Here is a 27,202-nt window from a genome sequence, read left to right on the forward strand (position 1 = left end):
GCTCAGACCTGCTTGCTTAATTGATCATCACCCTATGTACTGCGCCCAACTAGCCCAGATCTGACTGATAATCTAATTGTTGCCTCAGACTTTGTGCCCAATCTGCTTAGAAATATCTGATTAACTGTCTAGAACTTCATATACTGCACCCAATTTGCCTAGATTTGTTGCCTCCTGTACTGCGCCCTACCCGCCTAGAGTTATTTGAGTAACTGACTGTACACAGCTCATGCCCCGCACCCTATCCTACCGGTAGTACTTAATCACTGCCTGCATTCCTATTACACAAATGTATCACATCACCACCTGCAGACCAGCCCTCTCCCAATCACGCAAACCCACACACAGCTCCCCCACCCCACATCTCCATACTCTATCATTAACTCTCAGTTTAGCCATTTACTGGCTCACCACCAGCATTTTGCCACCACTCAATGATGCACATTCCTCTCCATTACAAAACCAAACCACCACACCCTCATCGGCTTCCATACCCTGCCACCATCTGGCCAGACTAGAAAGTCAAACCTTTCTACAAACGAGACTCAACAGGCTCAGGGCTCGCGCTGAGCCCAGTACTCACCCATGCTTACCCATCACCTCTATCCTTTGAAATCACTGTCTAAGCACCCGCCCCTGCATACCCCCCACTCTCTCACCTACAACAGACACCAGTCTGCCGACAGCCCCACTCGACTCACCACACCCAGCCCTCCTTCCCCAACATCGCTCACACCCTCCCCCTCAAACCTACCTTGGCCCCATCCTCGCACCTCACCACCAATCCTCATCCCGCCCAGTCCCATAATAATCCCTCTCACAGGCCTGCCCTCAAGTGCGCCCTCATCAACACTCGCTCTCACACACTCTAAATCAATGACCTTATCACCCACCATGACCTAGACCTCCTGGCCGTCACAGAACACTGGCTCTGTGAAGCCAACGAGCTGTCGGACCTAGGGTTCTCACACAGTCACTGAGCCAACGCACAGTAAAGGTTGCACTATTGACTGGATGGCAGACCACAACTGCTCATCCACTATCACTGATATAGTGCCACTCCCATGGACTGATCACCATTGCATCCAATTCACTATTCCTACCAGGCCTCCCCCTAAACACTATCCTGAACCCCTGCAGCTAAAGTCTGTAGCTCCAAAAAACTCAAAGCCAATCTCCTCCCTCTTCTAGACATACCAGAACTCAAACCCCATTTGTGAACAACCCCTCCTCTCTTGTCAGCATCTACTCTTGCACCCTCACCAAAGCCATAGATTTTATTGCCCCTCTCGAGGATAAGGAGAAAAAATCCATGCACACCAACTGTTGGTTCAAAGATGACCTATCAACCCTACGCACCAATGCCTGGCCCTAGCAAAATGGTAATCCCCACCTAACCCCTCCACCCCAACATAATTCAAAGACTTTGCATCTACTTACAAAAAAGCAAGATTTAAAGCCAAATCCGAATCCTTAAACCTCAGAATCTCCAATTCAAAGTCCCAAGAAAAGTTCTTTAAACAGAACATATCACCCATTCCACCAGCCCAGCCGAAATCAACAATGAAGAATGGTGTTATAGTATCCAGGCAGCCCGCCACAAAATCAATCTACTCCAAGATAAAAGTAAATCACAGCACGAAGCTCTTTCCAAACAGAATATGCATACCCCCCCATCACCTCCACGCAGCACCCTGACACCCCTCTCTTCTCCTTCAGAGAAGTCACTAAAAAAGGAAGTAGCAGACCTCCAATACATCAAATACATCAAACCATTCACATGTAAAGGAGACATCTGTCCCTCCCCACCCCCCCAGCCAGCAATGCACCGAAGCACAAACCCTGATCATCACTACATTCATCAATGCATCCTTCTCCACAGGTTCTGTACCACCTAACCTAAAAGGAGCGTGGGTCCGTCTCCTCTTAAAAAAGCCATCTCTGGATCCTAGCTGCCCCAACAACTACCGACCTATCACCACAGTCCCTTCCTTCTCAAAATCCTAGACAAAGCTGCCCACTCCCAAATCCAAAGCCATCCTAGGAAAAAAGACAGTCAGGTTTCTGCAGTGGCCACGGCACAGAAACCGCTCTTTTAGATTTTTTAAAAAAAAAAAATCACCAAAATAATGGACAAGGGCAAACCAGCACTCCTGCTACTTCTGGACCTCTGCCACGTTTGACCTGGTTGACCACAACATCCTGACCCCTCACCTACACAACGCAGCCCACTACTCCACAAGTGCCACATCATGGATAACTTCCTTTCAGAGCCATGAAATTCTACTCCGACCAACCTAATGAACCTCCTACCACCATCCACTGCGGAGTGCCCCAGGGGTCATGCACCGCACCCACCCTTTACAGCCTATTCACAAAGTCACTCTTCGATAAACTTGATTCGCTAGGCAGAGCTTACACGAACTATGCTGATGATACGCAAGTACTTCTCATGCTCACTGGCTCATACGACCAGGATGCAGCAGCCCTCCTCAAAATCTACACTACCATGCAAACCTGGATGACAACCAATGGATTCTGCTTAAATGGGGACAAAACCGAGATCACCCTGCTAGGACCCAAAGAAATACTACCCAAACTTGATCAAAATTACAACAATTTCACCATTGACAACTCAATCATACCAGTCTCCACCACCAAAAAAACCCTAGGAATATATCTGGACTCAACCCTCTCAATGACCCGTCAGGTCAGCGCCATTGCCTCGTCATCCGCTCACACTACCAAACTCAAATGCCATAAAACCGACCACTCAAAACTGCCTCTCCATCACCCGGGCCACAATAGGAGCTAAACTAGACTACTGTAATACTCTCCTTGCAGGCACCTCAAACCAAAATCTCCACAGACTGCAAATAGTACAAAACGCGCTTCATGCAGCCCTCAGCATCCCCAAGAGGTGGCACATCACCCAGGCTAGGCGAGCCGCCCACTGGCTTCCAGTTAAGGAAAGAATCAACTTCAAGATACTTACCCTAACACATAAATGCATCAATCGCACTGCCCCATCTTATTTAGCAGACACCATTACCAGAGACCCATCCACACGCCCCAAAAAAAGTAATCACGCCAATCAACTCTCAGTATCCCCCATCAAATGAGCCAATTGCGGAGGCATCAGCTTCCCTCACATAGCTCCCAAGCTATGGAATGCCTTACCCAACGCACTCACAGCTGAACCAGCACTCTCCACCTTCCGCAAAACTCTCAAAACCACTTGGTTCATATAGCCTTCTCAGCCCCAATCCCGCCCTCCCCAGCCCCATCTCTATCCACCTGCCTCCTTACACCTGGCCACTGACGCTTGTAACTAAGCTAGGTCTATGCATACTTTGTGAAACAGCAGGATCATGTAACTATATGCTGTACTTTTGCATACACTGTTAATTATAAGTCATATGTCTTTTCCTTTGTAAACAGCAAGTATTTCTGTAACAGTGCCACAATGCCTTCGGGCTGATGCGTGCTCTATAAATGCTAATAAATAAAAAGTAACATTAACATTGGCAACAGAAAAAGAGTTCACTTCCTGTTTATGCCTACCTTACAGGACAGTGTGCAGCAGTCAGCAGAAATGTTGGGGAAATAATGCAAGCTGCACAAGAATGCTTTCTCCCTTCATCCTGCATGCTGACCACCCAGGGCAATGAACTTGGACAGGCATCCCTGCCACCGACAATCCTTGGGGAGGCCTTTTCATCCAATGGCACTGTAAGGTCATGCTCTGGGCTACAGTTTTCCAGCATGGGTTGCACTGCCGGCTTTCCACAGGCACCTGAAACATTGAAACATACTGTCACTTGTAAGCCATTGTGTTAGCTTACCAACACGCCTATAAATACTTATTTTATGCTGCAAATGCAGAACATCCAACCCCTTTCCATTACGACACTTAGTTTGCACACACAATACTTTCCATGGCGCATTTCCAGTGTAACTACACAGTGCTCTCAGAGCAGATTGCAATGCTACGTTGGCATGTTCACAAACCATAGACTTGTGGGTGGTTACGCATTACAGGTTTTTCATATTTGAACACACATCCATTGAGTATACAACAGAAGAGCCTACTAGGGCTAGAGCAGAGGTATTCAAACTGTGGGTCGCGACACCCTTCGGGGGCCGTGACCTCATGTGGAGGGGGTGGCACACCCACAGTGAAAAAAAAAATAAAGTCTATTCCAGACAACAAAAATGTAAACAAAATTCCTGGCATCATGTGTGTAAAATGGGAAAGAATTTTATGTGGCATATAGACGTGGCCAACATTACATTGAGACTTTTGGTTTTACCAGATATAATAGAACCTAAATGCGTGTCTCTCAGTGGACATTTTCATATCAACATCTTCAGCTTGTGCCCTATGTTTTGGATTTAAAACACTCAACAGTGACGGCAGTGTGTGTGAGTGTGGGGGAGGGGTCACGCCACGGATAGGAGTATCAACTTCGATTGGGATAATTGGATACAAATAGGTTCTATATAAAGCAATTTGGCGAAAGCGCTATATAAAAATAAATCATCATAATTATTTTTGTTTAGGTCTAAAAGCCCAACTGAACCCAGGATGGCAAAAGAACCACGATAGACCATTTGCAAAAACACAAACCTGTACCTGCCGTTCTGCCTCCCCACCACCTCTATAAAACCCTCATCTTGCGCCCTGCCTCTCCGACCCCACAACACAAGGCCTATGTATGGCATCCTGCCTACCCACCCTGCAAAACCCAAAACTCATTACTGGCATCATGCCTTCCCACCACAACTCTCAGACCCTCAACGCGAAACTTATATCTGTAATCCAAACTTTGAAAGATACTTCCCATTGAAGTAAAATCATCTTCCGAGGATCACACATTGTAGAAAAACTGACGCCTGGATTTGAACCCAATCGCCACTTTAGAAACTTGAAAGTATAGCCCCTCTGCTTTAGTAACATTTTCACAGAGCTCCTTTTCTCCTCTTCCACATTTTTCAAAAATACACCTTAATACCCAGATGGAATTTGACAAAAGTGTGACCTCCCTCTGCTCCAACAGCACACGTTGTTCAAATTGTGTGCATAGTGGGCACTTTGGTAATTAAACCCTCATGGAATACAGAAAGTTTGCCATCCCACCTCTGCACCTGCAAGGCACATTTTTGAGGGGGGCATTCAATCATCTGCATGTCGGTTTGCCCCCGGTAAATGAGATAACCAGTTAACTGTGTGCATGGTTCATATTAAAACATTAGCATGGACAATCGAGCCAGAACAAGGAAACAGAGTGGGTGTTTCTCACCCTATTTATTCACAAAACATAATGAGTTGGTAAGTTAAGTGCCCATTACTGTCCTCCACACTGAAGGCCCAATGGTGCCATATACCTTATGAATTTGTCCTCCCCTCCCTATTTTGCAGCAATTCCCGAGGGTCCTTGCTTTTGATAGAGTTGCTGGGGGGCAGATGTTAAACCAACTGGGAGCCTAAACATTGAGCAATTGATCATTGTTCTGTAGAAAATTAAATCCTGGGTACCTGCACTCAAGCCCGGCCTGCTGGAGAACAAAGGTCCATGGGGTTGTTTACGAATCTCCTTCCCTACTACACAAGCTTCAAATGTCTTATGCTTCCAGTTCAACCCTTGCAATCCACCCTTCACACCCAATAAGTTAATGTGCCACTTGGCAAGTCTATAAGGTCTTCCTAGATTGGGCCCCAGAAATCTTGTTTGTTGAGGGACTTTTCCAGAATTATTTATTGCAATCATTTAGTAGTGGCCCCCAAACACCACAACTCGGTTTTAATCAGACTATCACCTTTCAGCACAGCTACAAGTTAAATCAGATTGGCCAAAACATATTCTGTCCATACCACAGTGTACGCCTTTGGCATATACTGTGCTTTATTTTCATGAGCACTCGCCAATTAAACTGAGAAATGGTCATGCATATCCATGACATGTGTCCATACTAAAGCTACCAATTGAGTTAAATATGAGCTTTCATTAAGGACAAGATTCTAATTGTGGCTTAGCAATCATTGGGTTAATATCCAACATGGTCCATTTCTTTTTGTGATGAGGCCGAGTGTCAACTGTATGAAAAACAATTTTCAAATGAATGACATTTCTAGGGCATAGTGCTGTGACCTAGGAGCCCTGAAGTGCTGCCAAGACGCTTTCAAAGGAAGATCCATAGAAACTGCTATCCAGTGTGCCATGGGCACGTTTGTGAAAGGTGCCCATGGAGACTGGTGTACAGTTGGCAGACTGTCACTAGACTGAATAGTAGAAAGAGTATATGCAGTTGCTGCATGGATGCCAGGGATTCAATCACGTTGCCCAGAGTAGACAACTGGCACCACATTTTTGGCACAAGGGTAGTGCTTAACGGGAGGCTGTTTTGCAGGTCTAACACTCATGCACAACCTATTTAGCCAGACCACGTAAAACATTTTAAAAAACCCAAGTGGGTTCATCTAGCAGATAATGCCTCTCTACCGCCTTCAGAACAGTCTGGAGGAAAGAGCACAGACATGCCACCTCTGTTGGTGGTCCAGAAAACTTACTCTGGTGCAAGATCTAATGATCTCAGATGATCCTAATCACTGCTCAGTCAGGTTGGCACTGCTCTAGCAAAATGCTTCCTGTGCTCATCACCGCAGCAAAGGTGTCCTTTTACATTGCCTTAGATCTTGCTCTTGCCTACTCTGGGATATTTGCACCAAGGACAACTGAAGTCCTTTTCGACACCCAACTTCAGATTACTGAGATTCTTTTCCTTTCTTCCAACTGTTTCATAGTGCCCAGCCACGTAGGTTATGGATTTCTTCCTTGACTTTGTTGTTTTCCATTCATCTCCCCCCCCCACACACACACACACACACACACACACACACACACACACACACACACACACACACACACACTGCCCCCACCCCCCGTAGAACATCCCCATTGGAGCGGTTGCACAGTGAAACATTTATGCTACCTTTTGAGAGGACTCCAAGCAAATCTTACAAAGCTGTCCATAATTGTACGGAGTACAAGCAGTAGGCAACCTGTGGCAATCCACATTTTGGGGTTTACAACATCCATGATGACCCTCACCATTTACAATAATTGTTATTGCTTATGGAGGTTGCAGCCTAAAATATCCGGACAATCAAAGGTTGCAGACTAATGGAAAAGGGACACAATGAAGCACATCGCAACATGCGAAAGGTAAAGTAATGGCACATTTATCACTTAAACCACTTAAGTGAAAGTGGAGTAACTGCAATAGCAGTTTTCCTTTAGAGGAGGGATAATGAGCATAACACCTGATCTTGGAATTTAAAATTTCAATAAACAAATTAGTTGAGTTCTACGTTAAACAGAAATTACAAACTGACACCTTTGTGAGGAGCCATCTTGTTTGAGATTTTTCTTGGAAACATTCTAAGCAGAATGGACAAGTAAAGGTTGTAGGTGAGATAATTTTCCCTTAAGTGTTTTGGAAGTGTTAATACATCAAGATCAAATGGCTCAGAAAGAAACCAGGTCTAGAAGACAAACCCTTCACTTAGCGTCAAGCAATGATGGATCACCCACTCGGACCTACATTTTCTGCTCCAGGTCACAGATAGCCCAAAAATATCCAAGCAGAAATACAGTCCATGGGTTTTTAATTGGACATCGGGGGCCCTTGGGTCGTCAGCCTTCTCCGCTAGCCTCCCTAGACCTGCCATCCTTAGCCCTGGTTAGTTTGATTGAACTGTAACCACTACCGTCTAAATTTTAGTATAGGATTAAGGGCCATCCCTTACTGCCGGCTCCCTGAATCCATCAAGGACATACAATATTGCCCCTAATCTATTCGTCAGTTCTATTATGGTCTACCAACTTACTCCCGATTCCCCCTTCTGCTCTTCTAGCAACTCACTTCACCCACTACCACCACCCTCCACCTCCCAATGACCCCACACACCAGCTCACTCTGTACCATGCTTATCCTATGCACTCCCCATTCTGATTCTTTCTGCTCACTTGTATCCCTTATGTGCACATTCATACCATAGTACCTTCATACCAAATCACATCTTGGCAGACAAGGTTTCTCTTCCACCCTCTCTCTCTGAAATTCCTCCCCTGATGTCTTGGTCCTCCACTGCTCCACGCGACCCTACCCGGGTAACCCACACCACTTCCTACCTCCTGTGTCTTATGCCCCTTTTCATTCAGGTATTGGCCACCTTCCCTGTGTCCAATCTTCTCTTGTCCAGTCCCCGGTAGTGTCTGAGGACCAACTCTGAGGGGGCCAATCCCCATGCACTGCTCTGGCATCGATGGGTTCCGGGATTGTGGCTCTGGGGTGTTTCCCAGCTCCATGAGGACAGCAAAACCCAAATGGTACTACCAGAGTTTGTGCTTTTCTCCATCCCCTGAACACAGCCGAATCGCTCTCAGCTGCTGACGTGGTTGGAGTCACTGTGTGGCTGCCTGCAGCCGACACATCAAGATGCTGGCATCCCGCCCAAGTATGGCATTGTGATCTAGCCTGGGGTCAGGTTCAGCCCCGGAGAGCTGCACACAAATATACCAACACATAGGTGCAGCTGACCACATCCTACTGCTTCCTATGGTTTGGGTGTCAAAGCTGCTTACTTTGACAAGTTAGAGAAGTCTCCCTCCTCACATTGATTAGGATAGAGATCAGCGCAAGACTTTCCTGGATACTTGGGCTTCTTCGGTTAGCCATGTGCTTAGCCCCTCTTCCCAATTCTGTGTGCATTTTCATGCATAAAAACATGACTTATCTTGATTAAATTGCATATTCCACATTATTTAAGGGTACAGTGAAAACACGCGTTTGTCAGTTCCCCATTTAATAGGATGGATTATGTTCCTTTTGGCCACTGAAAACACTGGCTGTAGTACAAAAACTATATAACCATCTTCCTTTTTTCTTTCTACACCATTGTCCTCTTCCCATTCTATACTTTATATTCCCTTAAAATATTGTTTAATCTTCGTCAGTCCCCATCTCACGTCCCATCAATCCCTCTTTCAGTTTTTCACTTTCCTCACTCTTCCATTTTCTCCTTATCTGGCATGCCACTTGTTCTGCTCACTCACTTATCAAAACGGTGACGAGCTAGTGATGTAGCATTACCACACGTGCATTAAATATAAATGTACGCGGTTGAGTACACCTGCAAGTCCTGCAGCAAATATCTTCCTTAACCAACTTTCAATGGCACGGATCTCCTAGCTGTCCAAGTACAAACCTTATTGGCCCTATGATTTTTATGCTGTTTCCATCATCAGATCCAACATGCCCAAAAGGCAAGATTTAAAGAGAAATAGTTTATTACGTTGCATATATTCTATTTTCAACCAACACAATTTCCAAAAGACAGTCTGTAGACCTAATCTGTTGTATAATTAAAGTATTTTGCATGACTCATCGATATCTTACTCATCTCCCTTGCACCTATAATGTTCAGCAATGGAAAAGCATGATGGCAAGCAGCTAGCGAGATGGAATAAAACTGACAATCTGCAGCTATGCAGATTGTGTATTTAGCCGAGAGATTCTCTTGCCTCATGTTCCATCCACTAGCCATCTATGTTGATGGCTGCCCTATTGGCAGCAGTTTCATATTTCTGCCACAGGGTCTTCCCCTCACCACAAGACCTATGACTCGTACAAGGCTTTGCATCTAGTGCCCCTGCCCACCCCCCCCCACAAATACACAGCCCGAAATAAAACTACACTCAGTGAATCTGTTCTTTGCATGTTACAAGCAAGCATGGGCATTTAGGTTGTGCATATTTCCCCACTTCTCATAACTGTCCCTGTTACGACTACGAACCAAATTGAGGGCTCTATATTCATCTACTCCCCTCCTGCCCCCACCCCCCCAAAATCCAAGCACTGTGCAAAGGGTGCCATCTTTTATGCATCTGTGACACTGCATCCCGCTTCCTCAGACTGTACATAGTGGTGCAATGTTTCACAGCAGGTAGTGAGCCCCCCACCCCCCCAAGATAATAGTGGACCCTCGACCTCACCTCTTATCTAAAGCCCGCTATAAGGGGGGTTGCTTCCTGAAGTCCAAATTCTTTAAAATGTTGTAGTATTTAATTTTCCTAAACAGATCACAAAGGAAGTCTTTACCACCATTTACATCTAGTTCTCCACTCAGCACTTCTACGTTTTTGGAGAAGAAATACAATGCATTTTTACAATAAAAATACCCTGACTTTTGAGTTTGGTTTTCTAATACCCATAAGGGAACAACTACCCCCATTTTGGGGAAAATAAATTTACATTTGCTTTCATTTTGCCATTATTGAATAGTTCACATACAATGTCACAAGTAAATTTCCTATAGTAGCACAAACCATTTTATAAAATCGAGTCCACCGATGGCTGCACCTCTAAAGCTGCAATGAAAAAAAAAATGAAAAAAATGCTGGAATGCCAATGACAGACGCCTAGATCTACAATTTGTCCAAAGAAAGTAGACCTCTTTACCCATTACCACAACACCCGTCATATCCTGTTCAGAATTGGAAGAATTTGAAAATTGGTAAATGAAGAAAGGAAAGATGATTTTAAAAACATACCTAGATCAAAAAGTTACACAAAAATGAGATTGTTATTAAGGCTTACAACATAAGTGGGCTATTGTGATTTTGGATAACAAATATTCTGATCAGAAACTTTCCACAAATACATAAAACCAACTACAGAAGAAAGAAAAAATGTAGGTCCAGCAAAACCCAACCTGGTATTCAAAGTGCTGAAGGAAAACTGGATTTGCAAGGAAGGTAAAATAGATATAAAGTCTGAACATAGTGGTATTTTATCCGATTCCAAAAAAATGCAAAAGAATTACAAGGCCACTGTGATGTTTTCAGGATGAAGTCTATTTGAACCTCTTAAGAGTTATGAATTTTCATTAATCGAGTTTATTCTTTAAAATGACATTTAATTCAGACATGCTTTTAAGGTTCAACTCAGATTCTGATCCTTCTACAGCATTAACTAAGGACGTTGTTATACTACATGTGCCGATTCCCCAGTTAGTCTGTATTAGAAATGAGAAATTTAAAAAAAACAAAAAAGGAAATCTTTTTCAGAAGTGCCCAACACTGTCAGTAAAAGGTGTTTAACAATGGCACTCAAAACTGTTTCCAGTATAAAGAGGTTAGCTACAAACTAATATGAGGTACTGTGTTGTGTGCTACTGTGGCTCCCAATGTGGGAAACTCCTGTTGAATTCTTTGCAGAAGTATTACACAGCCCACGGTAGTGGCTGTGTAGTTATGGCTAAGTTGCTAATCCCATAGAAAGAGCACTTTTTGGGCGGGTTATAACTTTGCCCCCCCTGGATGAATGCTCAAACTTTGCAAAAAAAGTATATGGCCCACTCTGAATCTTTTTGCAAATTTTTGTGAGGTTTGGTCCAGGGGGGCAAAGTTATAGGGGGGTCCCAAAATTTCTTTTTTTCTCATAGACATAAAGGGAAAAAACTTTGTGCACGCCTACAGCTCAAACCGCTGGTCGGATTGCCACCAAGTTTGCAGCAGGAGTGGCAGCTTAGTCCCAAAAGCATGCTTTTGTTAATTTGGTGTAGATCCGTCCAGTCTTTTCTTAAATGGCCAAAACATAAGGCAAAAAAAATTAGTGATATTTATGTCCGCTCCATGGACACACTTCCCTGTTCGCTCCGCGGACAGGACACCGATTGGCTAATCAGCTTGCATCATGTCCACGGACATGCAGCGTGTTCTCTGATTGGCTGGGATGAGGCATGAGGTGCGTCACCTTGTTTCGATGTGCCTGCCATTTTGCATCCGAAGACAGCCCAGTGGCGAACAGAGGCAAAATGCAATTTTGGAGAATGTGTTGGTGTGCCGAAGTGCTTGGAGAGGGTAGGGGAGTAAGATATGGGTCAAATGTATTTGTTTAGGTGGCGGGTGCCCCTGATGTGTTCACCATGTCTGGTGCTCACGGCTGTCCGCGGACATAATAAATGCACTAGTAGCTATTTTACTTTAGTATGATGTTGGTTTTGGGTTGTTAGTAGAGGATTGTAATTAATATTCCCTATAAGCAGCCCATATACCACAGTCAAAATGTTTCGTAGCATAAGTGAGTTGCACCCAAGACTCTAGGCCTTGGCCAGAACCACCACAGCATAACACACCCATAGAATCAAACACCCATCAAATATCCACACCCCAAAAGTTTGTATACTGTCATTTGTACAGTTTGTATGTGAAGTTTTGGCTAGGCTATGCAGTTAAGATTGTAGAGTTTGTAATAGGACTGTTTTATAAGATAGCTTTGGAAGTAAATATTTTGGATTGTGGAGTGTGTACATTTTCTTTGAGATCTAATGGTATACAAACTACTTTGCTAATAATGCTTTTACTAATTTAGATGGAGGTAATTCTGCTTTTTGTGTTGAAGGCATATTATTGCTTGAAGTGGATGCAGTGTTTGAATTATGATGCTCTCATAAATGTAGTTGTTGCATGGGTTTTGGTAGTGGGAATAATTCCAAGTTATTTGTGATAGCACGTGAAGGTGTTTGGTTGTTGTCAAGTTTTGCAGTGCAGTAATGGCAAAGTATTAAGGGTTCAGTAATTTCGTATATTTGTTTTCTGCTATAAGGTTGAGAGCTAATTGGTACCATTTGGAATATTCATTGTCTTCTATTTTGTACATTATGTCTACAGTTTTTGTGCTACTTTTCTAAAAGTCCTGCGGCAACAGACACATGGTTTGTTACTTCACCGGAGGTACTTTTAAACTTTAGTATTTCTTTTTTGTATGTGTTTAATAGAAGGTTGCTATTTGTACAGTAGTTGGTAGTTTTGTAAAGCTAATCCATTTTGTAAATGGCTTTCATTTCCAAAATATTTATTCTGGATATGCTCTATTTGTTTGAGTAGTTGTTTAACTGTACCATGTAGAAGATTGTTATTTCAATTGACTAGTGTTAAAGCAGGACTTTTAGCATAGTAGAATTTATGGACCAGATTGTTATAGTTGAATGATGTGTTGATATCATGTTGATATGATGGAATGTGCTTTTGGAAATAGGTCCTGAAATGCAGGCTAATCAATGTCCTTGTAGTCCTGTCTATTTGTGCACTGGACAGGCATCCATATTTTGTAGTAGTTTCATTTTGATTTTGCCTTTGCTTTTTACATACTGATTGAGGAAGTGGCGTAAAGATTTGAAAGATTTTTTTGGTAATGTTACACATTGATGTGCATGCCCATTTGTAGACTGGACGTTTTGGTTTATTAGAATGGAGACGTGATACTGAGTTTTCTGGGGATATTTTTGTGAGCAGAGTTTGTTTCATAATGGTGTTAACTTTTTCATAACCTCGTCCACTGCTATGTATGGCAATTGGGTTTGTTTGCTTTTGTTTATATGCTTCTTCATTAAAATATGGTTCTGTGCTCGTGGTGCAACTCCATTCACCTCCACAGATGTTTAAGGACATATTTTTGGTGATATTCAGTTTATTGAGAAGTGTTTTTTGTAATTTAGTAGTTTTGTTAGTGGTTTCATTCTGTTTAAAAATAAAATAAATAACTTCCCTTTGAGAAGGATTGCACTGTCTATGAGAGCTTTTAGGATTACTTTTCTACGGTATGTTTTAAGGGTTGTGCATGACTTCTCTACGGTTTTATAAGGTTCTGAAGGACTCTGTGGCGGGACATTTTTAGTAAAATATTTTTTTTGTATGGTTAGTTGCCACTATATCAAGATTTATAGGTGCAGCGTTAGCAGTAGGAGTAGCTGAAGTCTTGTTAATCACTGTTTCGTTTTACATTTTGATAGAGGGAAGTGTACTGGAAGCTTGTTTTGTTTAGCGTAATTACTATTAGCTGTTTTGTTTGAAGTTTTTGTACAAAATCTGGTAGAGATGGGTGATTATTTTGGACACTTATTTTGATTTGCTCTACTTCTGCGTTGCTTTCTACATAGTTGCTTTTTGGTAGGAATTCTTTGGGGTTTGTTGGAGAAAAAGTGTGGGTTGGGCTGTTGTGCCGTGTATGTGTGATTTGCCCATGAGTGTCTGAGTATGATGGAAAGGATGATTGTGGAGGTGTGTGATTGTGCAATGGGCAGCTATATCAAGTTGGGAAGGTTATTCTTGTATTTGTGTTACTATACTGGGCTTCAGATGACAATATAAAGTGCGCATCTGGTAAGGGGAAGCGCTAATAATACATCTAATGGGAAAGGGTTAATACACTTCTTTGTTTTACAACAGTAAAATGCTACTGTGTTTGAGTAACAGTTAGAACATTATATTAGTATTGGACTTTTTGCATGGAAAGAGCAGGTTTCTTCGAAGTCGTTCGTACTTCAGACACTGCTGCTTTTCAGGAGAGTGGTCTTCACTGCAATTGTAAAAGAAAGAAGTTAGTGAATATGTGTTTATAGCACTTTTGTTTTTGTATTAGTGTTTTCATAGAACTGCGCATAGTATGCATATGCACTTTCATTGCCTATGTGTATATTTTATTTAGAATGTATATTTTATACATATTTTTATGGATATTTTATTTAGAATCTGTTAGTTGAGTATGTTTTACAAATGAGTATAATAGAAAACGTGTAGAGCACACTTGTTTTTTTAATGTCATGGTATTTGATGGTAAGAGGTAGAAGAAATAATCATACTTTTTTACTATTTTTACAGGGCAAATGGCAGAGATTATATAGAAAAGCATGCAATTTATAGATTTGTGAACGTGTGGGAAATAAAGGAGTAGGATTTCATATAGAGGCAGTGGTGTTTGAGCTGGGAGCCTTTGTAATTATATTGTTTGTGTGCGCTTGAATGAAGACGCATGTACCTATCCTGGTTGCATCCAATTTTATAACACACTGGACAGTCTTTTTATAATTACACTTTTATTTCTGCCACCTTTTAATATGAAATACATGTTTTTAGAAAGCTGTATGAGTAAAGCAACATTTGGAGAGGAGACAGGTTTGCAATTGACACTTCATCATAGCAGATGGGATAAATGACAGTAAGGTAATTTTACAGTTTATACAGGGTAAGTAGCAGTTACTCTGTTTATATGTATTCTTAGAAGAGCTGGACATTTACTGTGTAGAAAATATTCATACCTGTAGTCTCTGTTCATGCATGTGGATGTGCATGAATCTGCAAGTAGAAATATTGGCCAGTTTTATAGTAGTTGTTGCTGCTGTAGGTCTGTTGCAGTGACAGCCGAATTGTACTGAGAGTGATCAATAGTATATCTTAAGTGCTGATGTGTGATGATAGAGTTAGATGTAGAGTTCTTGGATGTGATTGGTGGATGATTGTGTGACTGTTTAACAGTAGCCAATGAGGAAATGGTGCAGGAAGCGAAGTGAAAAGGGTAGAAGGGCTGCCCCAGTGTTGCGCGCTTCTGGGACATCGCAGGTGTCCGCAGGCAGGGCGTGCCACATCCGGGGTTTCTCAGCAAATGCATCATGTAAAGGGGACTGTAGGGATCAGCCAATCAGATGTTCAGGTTGTGGTTTGTGGTGAAAAAGATTGCGTGTAGTGAAGATGGTAGTAGAGGTGGAGAAAAGCAGGGTGTTGATGGTTGGAGATATGTTTATGCATGGTTTGGAGTAGTATGCTAAATGTGGCAAACAATTTTGATGTTAAAGGAATGGAGGTGGTGTGGAGCACTGTGTGGTTTTAATGTGCAGGGAATTGTTCAAGTTTGTGGAGATATGGGCAGGGTCAGTATTGCACATGTAGTTTTGCACTGTGGTGCTTTGTATTTGGGGTACGTCAGTGCCCCTACTTTGTTGGCAAATTTGGAATATTTGGCTCCGGTAGTAATGAAAATATTTCCAAATGTCAAGGTTATTTTTTTCTGGTTTAGTACCTAGGGCAATATGGGACAATAGTTTTGTTTTTTTGTCCTCAGCAGGTGGAAAGAATAAGATGTAGGGTATGGTTTATTGAGGTAGGTCACAGACCTTCTTATTCTCTATTTTACAGTATTGTTGGGATCATTAGATTTGACACATCCACACTTTTATTGTATATATGCAGTGTAGTGACGTGTATTGGTTGTGGCTAGTGTATGGTAGATTATACCTACTGTTGTGAAGGTTTTTTGCCAAGTAATAGTTTACCATATCTAAATCCAGTTAGTTTGCAGTTCTTTTTGGTACTATCTGCATTATAACGTGAAAGAATTACTATTATGTTTTTACTATGTGTTTGTAAGGTGGCAAGACACCCACACCGTTCATCTCGCTAGTGACCGAAAGTGGGATAGTACAAATACACGTGTGCAAATTATAGGCCCCTAATATACAACTGTGGTCAATGGGGTCAGGGTCTGCGGCGTGGCCGGAGGGTGTTTTAGCAGGATTTGCTCAAGACATTCTCATACAACTACTTTTTGTCAGGGCTCCAGACTCCTTTCAAAAATGTTTACGTGATTTGCCGTGTGAAGAGGAGATGGGATGAGGTGGGAGGTGGTGTGGCCTGACTCTGGGAGTCGCTGGGAGAGTGCGAAGTTGTGCAGAGGAACAAAAATCCATAGAAATGTCGCCCGCATTAGTGAATGGTAGCAAAAAATTCATATGGTTTTCAAAAATATTTGTCATGCCACTGTATTCTGAAGGGCTATCGGCTACCATTCTGAGTGAAGGTCAGTGGCGTTGAAGTTTTGTTTCCTAGCTGACAAACCCACGCATGGTACACAGTATAAAGTTCAATTGTTTTTTGACCTTGAAACAAAGGGAAGATTCGAAAGGAATGTATGAAGGGAGGTATGTAAGACTTTCAAATATGATAATGTTCACCATTCAAAAATTGGACGAAGGAACATGTAATTTCATTTTATGAAAATTCGTTGAACTGAACGAGTGTCTGTATTACGGTGATAGAATGGAAATGGCGAACATTATGCAAGTTTTACTTTGGACTAAATTATCTTTCGGTGACATTATTGGCGAGTTACATTGTATGGTTTGTTGTGTCTGGCATATTGCAACGACACACAATTACAACTTGTGTGTGCAGTTTCTTTTGTTCTGGGCACATGGGCAGTGGAGCAACGAGATGCGTGTAGTCCAGTAGTGGGTTTCCCCAGGTTGCACAAATGCGCAATTCAACGCTAATATTTAATTAAATTTCCGTCTATGTGTTCTTCTTGGTTTTATCTTGCTCCGTAATTGCAGCGTTCGCCTCAGCATTCCATTTCGAGCTGTCCATAGATTAACATCTAAAGCAAACTGAATAGCACTTTGCATGTTTTGTCCGATTTCATATTGTTTCATGTTCGTGTTCAATACTTGTAACAGGGGGCCAAATTAATGGTTAAATTGTAAAGTGTAATATTGATTGGCTACTGAGACACATTTCTGTTTTTTTTTTTAAACAGCTACATCTTGGTTTACTGCGATTGTCATGGATTCCAGATACCAACAGACTTTTTTAACCATCATCTACATATATATGTAATGGGTGGATGACTGTTAGGCAGAAACCTGTGCAGTTCCCTTGGGGAACACTGCAAAAGATTTAAGACTACAGGTAGAGCAGTAAACCCCTTTGGTAGCAGTCTGTACCACCCAGATTTACCTGGTAGCTGTGGCTGAGCAGTCAGACTTCTCTCAAGAAGAGTTAGGCAGTATGTAAAGTATACACAATATGTACCAAAACACAATAGCACAAGCAAACACTGACCAGAGCTTGGTTTCAAAAGTATATAGTTATTTATTTAAAATACACATAAGTTAAAAACACTCTAGCAAAAATATAGTAAAAGCACTTCAACACAGTTATAATGAAAGTAGATTCAATCCTTTCTCCTATCTAGACAACTCTAAGTAAACACCACTTAATTAAAACAGAGGTGAGTGCTTAACGTTAGATGACACTCTAGTAGTTTCCAAGAAAGGGAGAGAAAAAGCAGAAATGGGTTAGACACACCACTCTAAGGTCCAGAGCACTTGCAATAGGCTTAAAGAAGAATAAAGTCACAGGTGAGCAAAAGTCACTAGGCAGGGCCCACTCTTAGAGTAGCCGGAGCGAAAATGTGCCCAAGATCACACTGTTAGTTAGAGATTCAAAGTCTTGCAAAGAGTCAAAAAGAGGTTAGAGTGGCTCAGAAAGTTTAGCCAAAGTGTCCCAGGCACTCCCAGGTTCGAAAGCCGGGGACTAAATCTACCCCGTACAGTCGGTAGCAAGGGAAGCCAGGCAGAACACAGTACCTTAAGCGGAAAGGATCCTCCAGCGGTGGCAGTTGTTCCAGGCAGTGGCAGCAGGGCTCGACGTCGGTCAGGGGAGAAGAAGTTCTCGCTGAAGAGCAGAAGAAGAGGGTCGTTGCACTGCCCGGGAAGAAACCAGCCGCGGAGTCCTCCGGTTAAAGGGTTGGTGCCGACTTTCGCGGTATGGGGGTAAAGTGTGGTATTCCGGTTGCCGGGGTGCTTGGCACAGGCAAGGCGGCCACGAGATACCTCAAAGAACGGAAAGAAGGCGAAAACTGGTTGTCCCCACCAGTCAAGGGAAGGAGCCACTCCGTTAAGAGTTCTCCTCGGTCGTCGGGAAAAAGTGGTGAGACGGTTCAGCAGGGCTCCACCGGGTGGTGTCGTCGAAGCAGGTCGGCTCAGCTCTTCCCTCGTCGGATTCTTGGTCCTGTGGCGACTTCTGAAGTCCCAGTCCCCAAAGCCCTGCTTTTATGCAGCAAACCCCCATTCACCCAGCCTAGCTGTCACTCAACCATGCTAAGTGGTGAGCCGGGCGGCTCACCACTTGGGCCAATCAGGACGGAGTGCGACTTGAGTTACCAAGGTAACTCAGTCCAGGGTGCCTAAATCCCCCTCCACCCCTCCTAAGTACCCCAGACAGAGTGGCACCACTTTGGAGGGCTTCTGTGGAGAAGCCCGCCAAAAGTGGAACAAAGGGCTCCACTTTGGGTCAGAGTTACAGAGGCGAACACCAACGCCATTTTAGAATCAAGTTTTGGCAAAAAGTCCCAACCGGAGTTATAAAAATAAATATATAAACCGGCGGTATGTTTAAGGCTACCGTAAATAAATAATTAAATGTGTTAGCCTAAAACAATGGGAAATCCCATAGGGAAATATTCGCGGTCGAATATAAAAAGTAGTTTCCACTGCCACCAGCCAAAACTCGATCAGGGGGGACGGAGACGTGCCCCCTCGACTAACAGACCCTGGGGCAATCGAATTGCCCCAGCCAGTACGTCCACAATATGATGGTTTGTACTGGTTCTGTTCAGGATTCAAGACTAGCAAAGTCTTTGGTGACTTTACATGCCCTGGGAGACAGTAGTCAGTCCCAGGGTATGGAGTCTTTGTTGGGGAGTCCCTAGGACACCCCTGGGTCACGGCACAGAGGGTGCTGTGTGACCCATATCACAAAAATACATGAGGCCCTATGGAGTAAGAGACCCCATAGCCCATTCAACACAAGGTTTAACCAAGAAAACACACTTCAACATGTCCAAGAGTGAGGGTAAAAGAGTCTCACTCTTGGCAGGAGAAAAAAATTAAACCCCAGAAATCCAGCAAAGCTGCTGGGGGACTCACTAGGTAGGGAAATTCAGCCTAAACAGAGAATTCTCCCTAACACTCGCCCCCCCCAGACTAAGGGACAGGAGGATTTAATCCACTCCTGGATGAACCTCATACCTCTAGTCGATGATATACATCCTAGAGAGTCCATCAGCATTTTGATGGTGACACCTTGACCTATGTTCAATGGAGAACTCAAAGGTTTTCTTCTGCAAGCTAACGGACCTACAGACCCTTTGAGGAACATCAGTCTTTTTGTTATAGGGGATCTGGTTGACCAGTCCCTCAGAAGTTGGTACAACTTCTGAACCTATGTTAGGCTTTTTCAAGGGGTCCTTATAAAGGATTCCCTTAGATCTAGAGGGGCCTCCAAGGTTCCTCACCACCTCTCTTGTGGGAGCAGGTTGGGTCTTAGGCCTCTTGGTTGGAGGGGTTGGGGTTAGGCAATGTACCTGCTTCCCCTTCCTCTTAGATCTACCCTTACCTATTTTAGGAGTTTCCCCCCTAATATTAGGATTTGAGTTGGGGACTTCAGTAGAAGGTCCAACAGTCTGAGGGTTTTTGGCCTTAGACTTTTCTTTTCTGGTTTTCCACCAGCACTGAGAATTACCAGTTCTCTCAGGTCCAGATAGGGGCCTAGTTGGTCTATCCACCTCTTCCTCAGAAGCAGGGGGAGTCAGAGACTCTGAGACTAGGGGAACAATGATGGAGCTTGGTTGGGGCGCCCATGTTCCTAGCATACTATCCTGAAATGTGCCTGGGTTAGAGGTCAACTTACTAACACCAGGGCTTGTAGTGGGGTTCTCAGTAGAGGGTCCCACAGGCTTAGAAGGGTCCTTCAAGGTAGCCTTTCTAGCCAATTTGGTTAAGTTCTGCTTCTCCATACTGGGAGGCCTGGGGGTATGTGACACTACTCCTAGAGTTCTTAGGTCATTCCCTAACAGGACCTTCCCAGGTACCTCAGCCTGAACACTGACAGGGATCCTTACTGTCATGTTGTTACATTGAATGAGGGCTGGTAGAATAGGAACCATTTGGACAGGGCCTCCAGACATCCTAGTGGGACCTTTGGGTGCTTTGGCCACATCTTCAGGTTGAAAGAAGCTTTCATCCACTACTGTTCTGCTGGCCCCAGTGTCTCTCCTGGCAGGAGTATCCTGGCCATTGACAAGAACACTGTCCACATAATACACCTTAGAGTTAACAGGTAGGGAGTTATACACAACCCTATTCTGGGGACTAACCAGACCCATAGGCTCTAAGTTTACAGTTGCTTGAAGACCCAAGGGTTCTTCAGCAAAGAGTTCAAAGTGGGCACTAGCCATCTGTACTTCATCCTCAGGAGTGAAGGCTAAGGAGACTGTGCTGATCCCTGCAGGTTTACCCTTGCACTTGGGATCTCCTTTGATATGGTCAGTACCCTGACAGACATAGCATTGTCCAAATGCTCTCTGGAAGGGTGGCTTGCTCTGACCTCCTTCTGGCTTGTGGCCAGAAGGTACACTAGCCTGATTCGGTTTACCCTGGGGCTTACCCTGGTTATTTGGTTGTTTGTGGCCCTCTTGGGTATGGGAGGTATTAGAATTCTCTTTGGGGTCCTTTTTAGGCTGTTTCTCCCCATCCTTCTTCTGAGTTACCCCAGAATCCTTGTGAGTGGCCCTGTTGGCAACCCACAAGTCAGCAGCCTTAGCTAGCTTCCTAGGATCCAATTCCTGTGAATCAGCCAAGTGCTGTCTGAGCTCAGGAGAGCAGGCATCATAAATTGACTCCAACATAAAGAGATTTCTCATCCCCTCATAAGTGTTCACCTTGTAACCCTTAATCCATCCCTCTAAGTTTTTCAAACATTCACTCACCCAGGTAGCCCAAGGGGTACCATCATGCTTTTTGAGGCTCCTAAACCTCTTAAGATACTGGGAAGGGGTCTTCCCAAACCTAGCTATCAAAGCTAGTTTCACACATTCATAGTCCTTCCTATCCTCCTCCCCCATCTCCATTACCACATCAGTTGCAACAGGGGGAAGCCTAGAGAACAACCAGGTGAGTAAGTCATTTCCTGTGATGTTCTGGAGCCCATGATTATATTCAAACAGAGACAACCAATCCAACACATCCAACTTAGGCTCATACATACCAACCAATTCTTTAGGCATCCGGGGTCTTTTAGGACTGGAACTTCTAGAGGAGCCAGAGAGAGAAGCATTCTCAACAGATAATTTCTTCATTTCTAGCTCATACTTGAGCTCCATTTCCCTTAGCCTTAGTTCTTTGTCAGTTTGAGCATTAAGTTTCTTATACTCCAATTCTAGTTTCATTTTCTCCAGTTCAAAGTACTGAGGACTAAATGTGGGACCTGGTAAAGGCCCAGTAGGTACAGCAGGTAGAGCAGGCAGAGGCCTAGGGGGGACAGTCACAACAGCCTCACCCTCCTCTTCTGACTCTTCCTCAGAATCATCAACATTTTGCTCCATGTTAATTTCAATACTGTCATCTACAGTCGCTGGAGTGGTAGGTTCCTCTGAACCATCACCCAGACTTTGGTTAGCTAACAATCTTTCAATCAGCTCCATTTTCTTGCCCTTAGTCAGGAGATCCTTATGTTTACAGAGCACTCTTAAACAATCAGCAGTTTTGGCTGCAAGGGACTCTTGACTATAGCTTTCTATAACTGACATGTTAGAGGTTTTACTTTTTCAGTGCTAAGCTTTGTGGTTAGTTGCACTAAGGTATCTAAAGCACAATAAAATGTATACTCAATACAAATCCCACCGCTGTACACCAGTGTTAGGCAGAAACCTGTGCAGTTCCCTTGGGGAACACTGCAAAAGATTTAAGACTACAGGTAGAGCAGTAAACCCCTTTGGTAGCAGTCTGTACCACCCAGATTTACCTGGTAGCTGTGGCTGAGCAGTCAGACTTCTCTCAAGAAGAGTTAGGCAGTATGTAAAGTATACACAATATGTACCAAAACACAATAGCACAAGCAAACACTGACCAGAGCTTGGTTTCAAAAGTATATAGTTATTTATTTAAAATACACATAAGTTAAAAACACTCTAGCAAAAATATAGTAAAAGCACTTCAACACAGTTATAATGAAAGTAGATTCAATCCTTTCTCCTATCTAGACAACTCTAAGTAAACACCACTTAATTAAAACAGAGGTGAGTGCTTAACGTTAGATGACACTCTAGTAGTTTCCAAGAAAGGGAGAGAAAAAGCAGAAATGGGTTAGACACACCACTCTAAGGTCCAGAGCACTTGCAATAGGCTTAAAGAAGAATAAAGTCACAGGTGAGCAAAAGTCACTAGGCAGGGCCCACTCTTAGAGTAGCCGGAGCGAAAATGTGCCCAAGATCACACTGTTAGTTAGAGATTCAAAGTCTTGCAAAGAGTCAAAAAGAGGTTAGAGTGGCTCAGAAAGTTTAGCCAAAGTGTCCCAGGCACTCCCAGGTTCGAAAGCCGGGGACTAAATCTACCCCGTACAGTCGGTAGCAAGGGAAGCCAGGCAGAACACAGTACCTTAAGCGGAAAGGATCCTCCAGCGGTGGCAGTTGTTCCAGGCAGTGGCAGCAGGGCTCGACGTCGGTCAGGGGAGAAGAAGTTCTCGCTGAAGAGCAGAAGAAGAGGGTCGTTGCACTGCCCGGGAAGAAACCAGCCGCGGAGTCCTCCGGTTAAAGGGTTGGTGCCGACTTTCGCGGTATGGGGGTAAAGTGTGGTATTCCGGTTGCCGGGGTGCTTGGCACAGGCAAGGCGGCCACGAGATACCTCAAAGAACGGAAAGAAGGCGAAAACTGGTTGTCCCCACCAGTCAAGGGAAGGAGCCACTCCGTTAAGAGTTCTCCTCGGTCGTCGGGAAAAAGTGGTGAGACGGTTCAGCAGGGCTCCACCGGGTGGTGTCGTCGAAGCAGGTCGGCTCAGCTCTTCCCTCGTCGGATTCTTGGTCCTGTGGCGACTTCTGAAGTCCCAGTCCCCAAAGCCCTGCTTTTATGCAGCAAACCCCCATTCACCCAGCCTAGCTGCCACTCAACCATGCTAAGTGGTGAGCCGGGCGGCTCACCACTTGGGCCAATCAGGACGGAGTGCGACTTGAGTTACCAAGGTAACTCAGTCCAGGGTGCCTAAATCCCCCTCCACCCCTCCTAAGTACCCCAGACAGAGTGGCACCACTTTGGAGGGCTTCTGTGGAGAAGCCCGCCAAAAGTGGAACAAAGGGCTCCACTTTGGGTCAGAGTTACAGAGGCGAACACCAACGCCATTTTAGAATCAAGTTTTGGCAAAAAGTCCCAACCGGAGTTATAAAAATAAATATATAAACCGGCGGTATGTTTAAGGCTACCGTAAATAAATAATTAAATGTGTTAGCCTAAAACAATGGGAAATCCCATAGGGAAATATTCGCGGTCGAATATAAAAAGTAGTTTCCACTGCCACCAGCCAAAACTCGATCAGGGGGGACGGAGACGTGCCCCCTCGACTAACAGACCCTGGGGCAATCGAATTGCCCCAGCCAGTACGTCCACAATATGATGGTTTGTACTGGTTCTGTTCAGGATTCAAGACTAGCAAAGTCTTTGGTGACTTTACATGCCCTGGGAGACAGTAGTCAGTCCCAGGGTATGGAGTCTTTGTTGGGGAGTCCCTAGGACACCCCTGGGTCACGGCACAGAGGGTGCTGTGTGACCCATATCACAAAAATACATGAGGCCCTATGGAGTAAGAGACCCCATAGCCCATTCAACACAAGGTTTAACCAAGAAAACACACTTCAACATGTCCAAGAGTGAGGGTAAAAGAGTCTCACTCTTGGCAGGAGAAAAAAATTAAACCCCAGAAATCCAGCAAAGCTGCTGGGGGACTCACTAGGTAGGGAAATTCAGCCTAAACAGAGAATTCTCCCTAACAATGACAGTGACGCTTTTTGGGATGATCGCCACGGCCCTATATGCCCGTACTCCATACTAGCTATAAGGTCAATGACTGTGGCCCAGGGCCAAGTTCATGCCAAAGGCTTGCGATTCACAGTGCGTCCAATGCGTTCTTATACCCAAAAGGAACACCGCATGATTTACTATAAACTTTTGTGGATCGAGAACGAAAAAAATTACCTGTTTGCTTGAATATGGCAATCGCTGGATGTTCTCGGAGTACTTATTGTGAAATAAAAGTACTTTACAAATTGTACAGTGTTGCTATTTCCTTTAAAAATATGGTTTTATATTCAAAATTGGGACGTGCTGTGTTGCGATATGGTGTGTTGATATTCAGGGTTCTGCATCAAGTAACGTTATCACGTAGGTGATTATTGGGTGCGTTTTACTACGCTGTATAGTAATGTCCTGGAGATAGGTGGAGAATATTACTAGGTTTGGTGATGTTAGCCTTAGGGGCGGGGCATATGAATTAGTGCCACCAGGGCAGTCTACCTTGGGCGATGCGGCAATGGATAAAATTATCACAAAATGGCCGTGCCCTGGTGCCTGATTTCGCATGTGTAAAAAAAGAGGAAAATTACGGAAAGGTGCATAGGAAATGTTGGTACGATAGATCAATGTATGCTTAGAAGCACATGCCCGAACACTTGGGAAAACAATATTTCTGAGTGCACTATTCTTTCAATAGATCAAATTTTTGCTGCATTCGCTGCAGATGATTTTCTGACGCCTGTTTCTGTATTATTTTTAATGTCTGTATGGTGTGTTTAAAAAAAGAAATGCTAAGTACAGATAAAGTAAGGGGTAATTTGTTTATATACAGAAGTGTAGTGTCTTCCATCAGTATCAATGTTTTCACTTATTTCATCACGAGGAACATTTTGTTGCAGCCATTCCAAAGTAGTCGACATTTCTGTGTAAAAAGAAATAAATACATTATGTTTACTGTACCTAATACAGAAAGTTTACAAATATATAAAATAAATGTGGTCTACTCACTAGTTTGTTGCTAAGATTTAGTGTTACTGCTGCGTACATGTGCTGCTGATTTTTGTTCAGTTTGTGTGAGGTAATTCTGTTGGAGGCATAATTATTTTCTTTTGGTATACTGCATTATGTTGCATATGTTGTGTAATTGGAAGGTTGGTGTGTTATATACAGTTTGCACTTTTTATCTATTATTAAATGTAATGTATTTATGTGGTGCTTTTTGAATATGTTTGATATTATTGCATGATATAATAATGTAAGATACCTCCGGAGTTTTTATAGTCTTGATGGTGATGGCGTCCGTCCGTGGACATGCGCACGGTCCGCGAGCATCAAAATTTATAGCATGGTAGAGGGTTTAGTATTTTCTATGTTATATGTATGTAAGCTAAGGGGGTTTTAGTAAACATTTATAATACTTACATTATCTATATTCAGTAAAAAAAACTTTGCTGAAGGGACGTTATGGTTCGAAGTAAAACCGAAAACCCCCTGAAATTCGCCAGTTATGGTAAGCTAAGCAGAGAAGGTTTCTTGTAGTGAGTCCTCAGAAGTTTCTTCATAGATGTCTGCTGGCGGTTGTACTTGGTTTGTTTTATATTCATCTATTATAATGAAGCTTGAAGGTGTTTCAGGGTGTCTAGGTGGTGGCGTGTCATCAGTTTTCTGGTTACAGTGGGTTGAGTAGATCATAGTCTTCAATTGAGGGTTCGGTCACTGCTCCATGGTACTGTGATGCCACAATGTGTTGCTGCTGGTTTGGTGTTTTGTTGTCCTTTGTGGATGTACAGGGTGTCTTGTCTGGCGGTACTGGTTGGTTTTGATCCAAGATCTTCCCTGTTGGTAAAGGCTGCATATGTTCAGTCTTTTTTACTGTTCTGAGGAACGCTCTTGACCCGGTTTGTCGTTTGTTTGGTTTTGTCTGTACGGGTTTCGTGGGGTTGGGTAGTTTGTCCTTCGAGAAAATCTGATACTGTTCTGTGTTATTCTTTGCCGAGCAGTCTTCGGCCTCTAGATATGCGGTTGTCGTGGGGTCAGCTTTTCTCTGTGTGTTGCTTTCGTGATCAATTCGGACTCCATCTAATGGTTGTTTGGGCATGTCGTTGGCTGAGGCAGCTAATATGGCTTGGTCAATTATTGATGTTCCTTACTGTGCTGTTTGATGTTGGTGTTGCACTTTGAGTAGAGCTAGTATTTCTGTGTTTAAACTGGACTTTTCTTGGTGGTCGTTTCTTGCTATTTCTAAGAGTCGTTGTTGCCATCGGTTGGATTGCTCTGCTTCGAGGTTCAATCGGAATTCGATTTTGGTTATGAAATTCTCTGTGTAAATCTGTTTGGAATGTATGCGTGCAAGAAGAGTTGCTTGATCCTTGATTTTGTCGTTCATGGCTTGGTGGAGTTTCATAAAGGGGATCATGGTTTGCAAGAGCACTGCAATGAGCATGTTTTGTAGGTCAAGCATAGTAGTCGGAATCCTGGTGTTGGTGTAATCCTCGTGTTCGGGTTTGTTGAATGTCGTATTGGTGACTAATTCCTGTTGCACATGGTTGCGGCATCAATGTTGGTTATAGGATCAGGCGTGTAGAAGGATTCATCTGTGTCATAGGTGAAACGTGTTGGAATGTTTTGATTTCTTTTTGGGCTTGCTTCAATTTCTCTTTTCATGGATCTTTGACCGATTTCTTGT

At 43.5% G+C, this 27,202-nt stretch overlaps 1 protein-coding gene across 1 annotated transcript in view; it reads right to left on the reverse strand.

Annotated features, from left to right (window-relative positions):
• The window catches only part of OVCH1 (ovochymase 1), a 1,424,491-nt gene that overhangs the window by 39,257 nt on the left and 1,358,032 nt on the right, over positions 1–27,202 (reverse strand). The window contains exon 31 of the mRNA XM_069628530.1: positions 3,565–3,796. Coding sequence (XP_069484631.1) covers positions 3,565–3,796 — 232 coding nt within the window. The remainder of the gene's footprint in view (positions 1–3,564; positions 3,797–27,202) is intronic.

Source organism: Ambystoma mexicanum, chromosome 12, assembly GCF_040938575.1.
Source record: "Ambystoma mexicanum isolate Mex_15411 chromosome 12, UKY_AmexF1_1, whole genome shotgun sequence".
NCBI lineage: Eukaryota > Metazoa > Chordata > Amphibia > Caudata > Ambystomatidae > Ambystoma > Ambystoma mexicanum.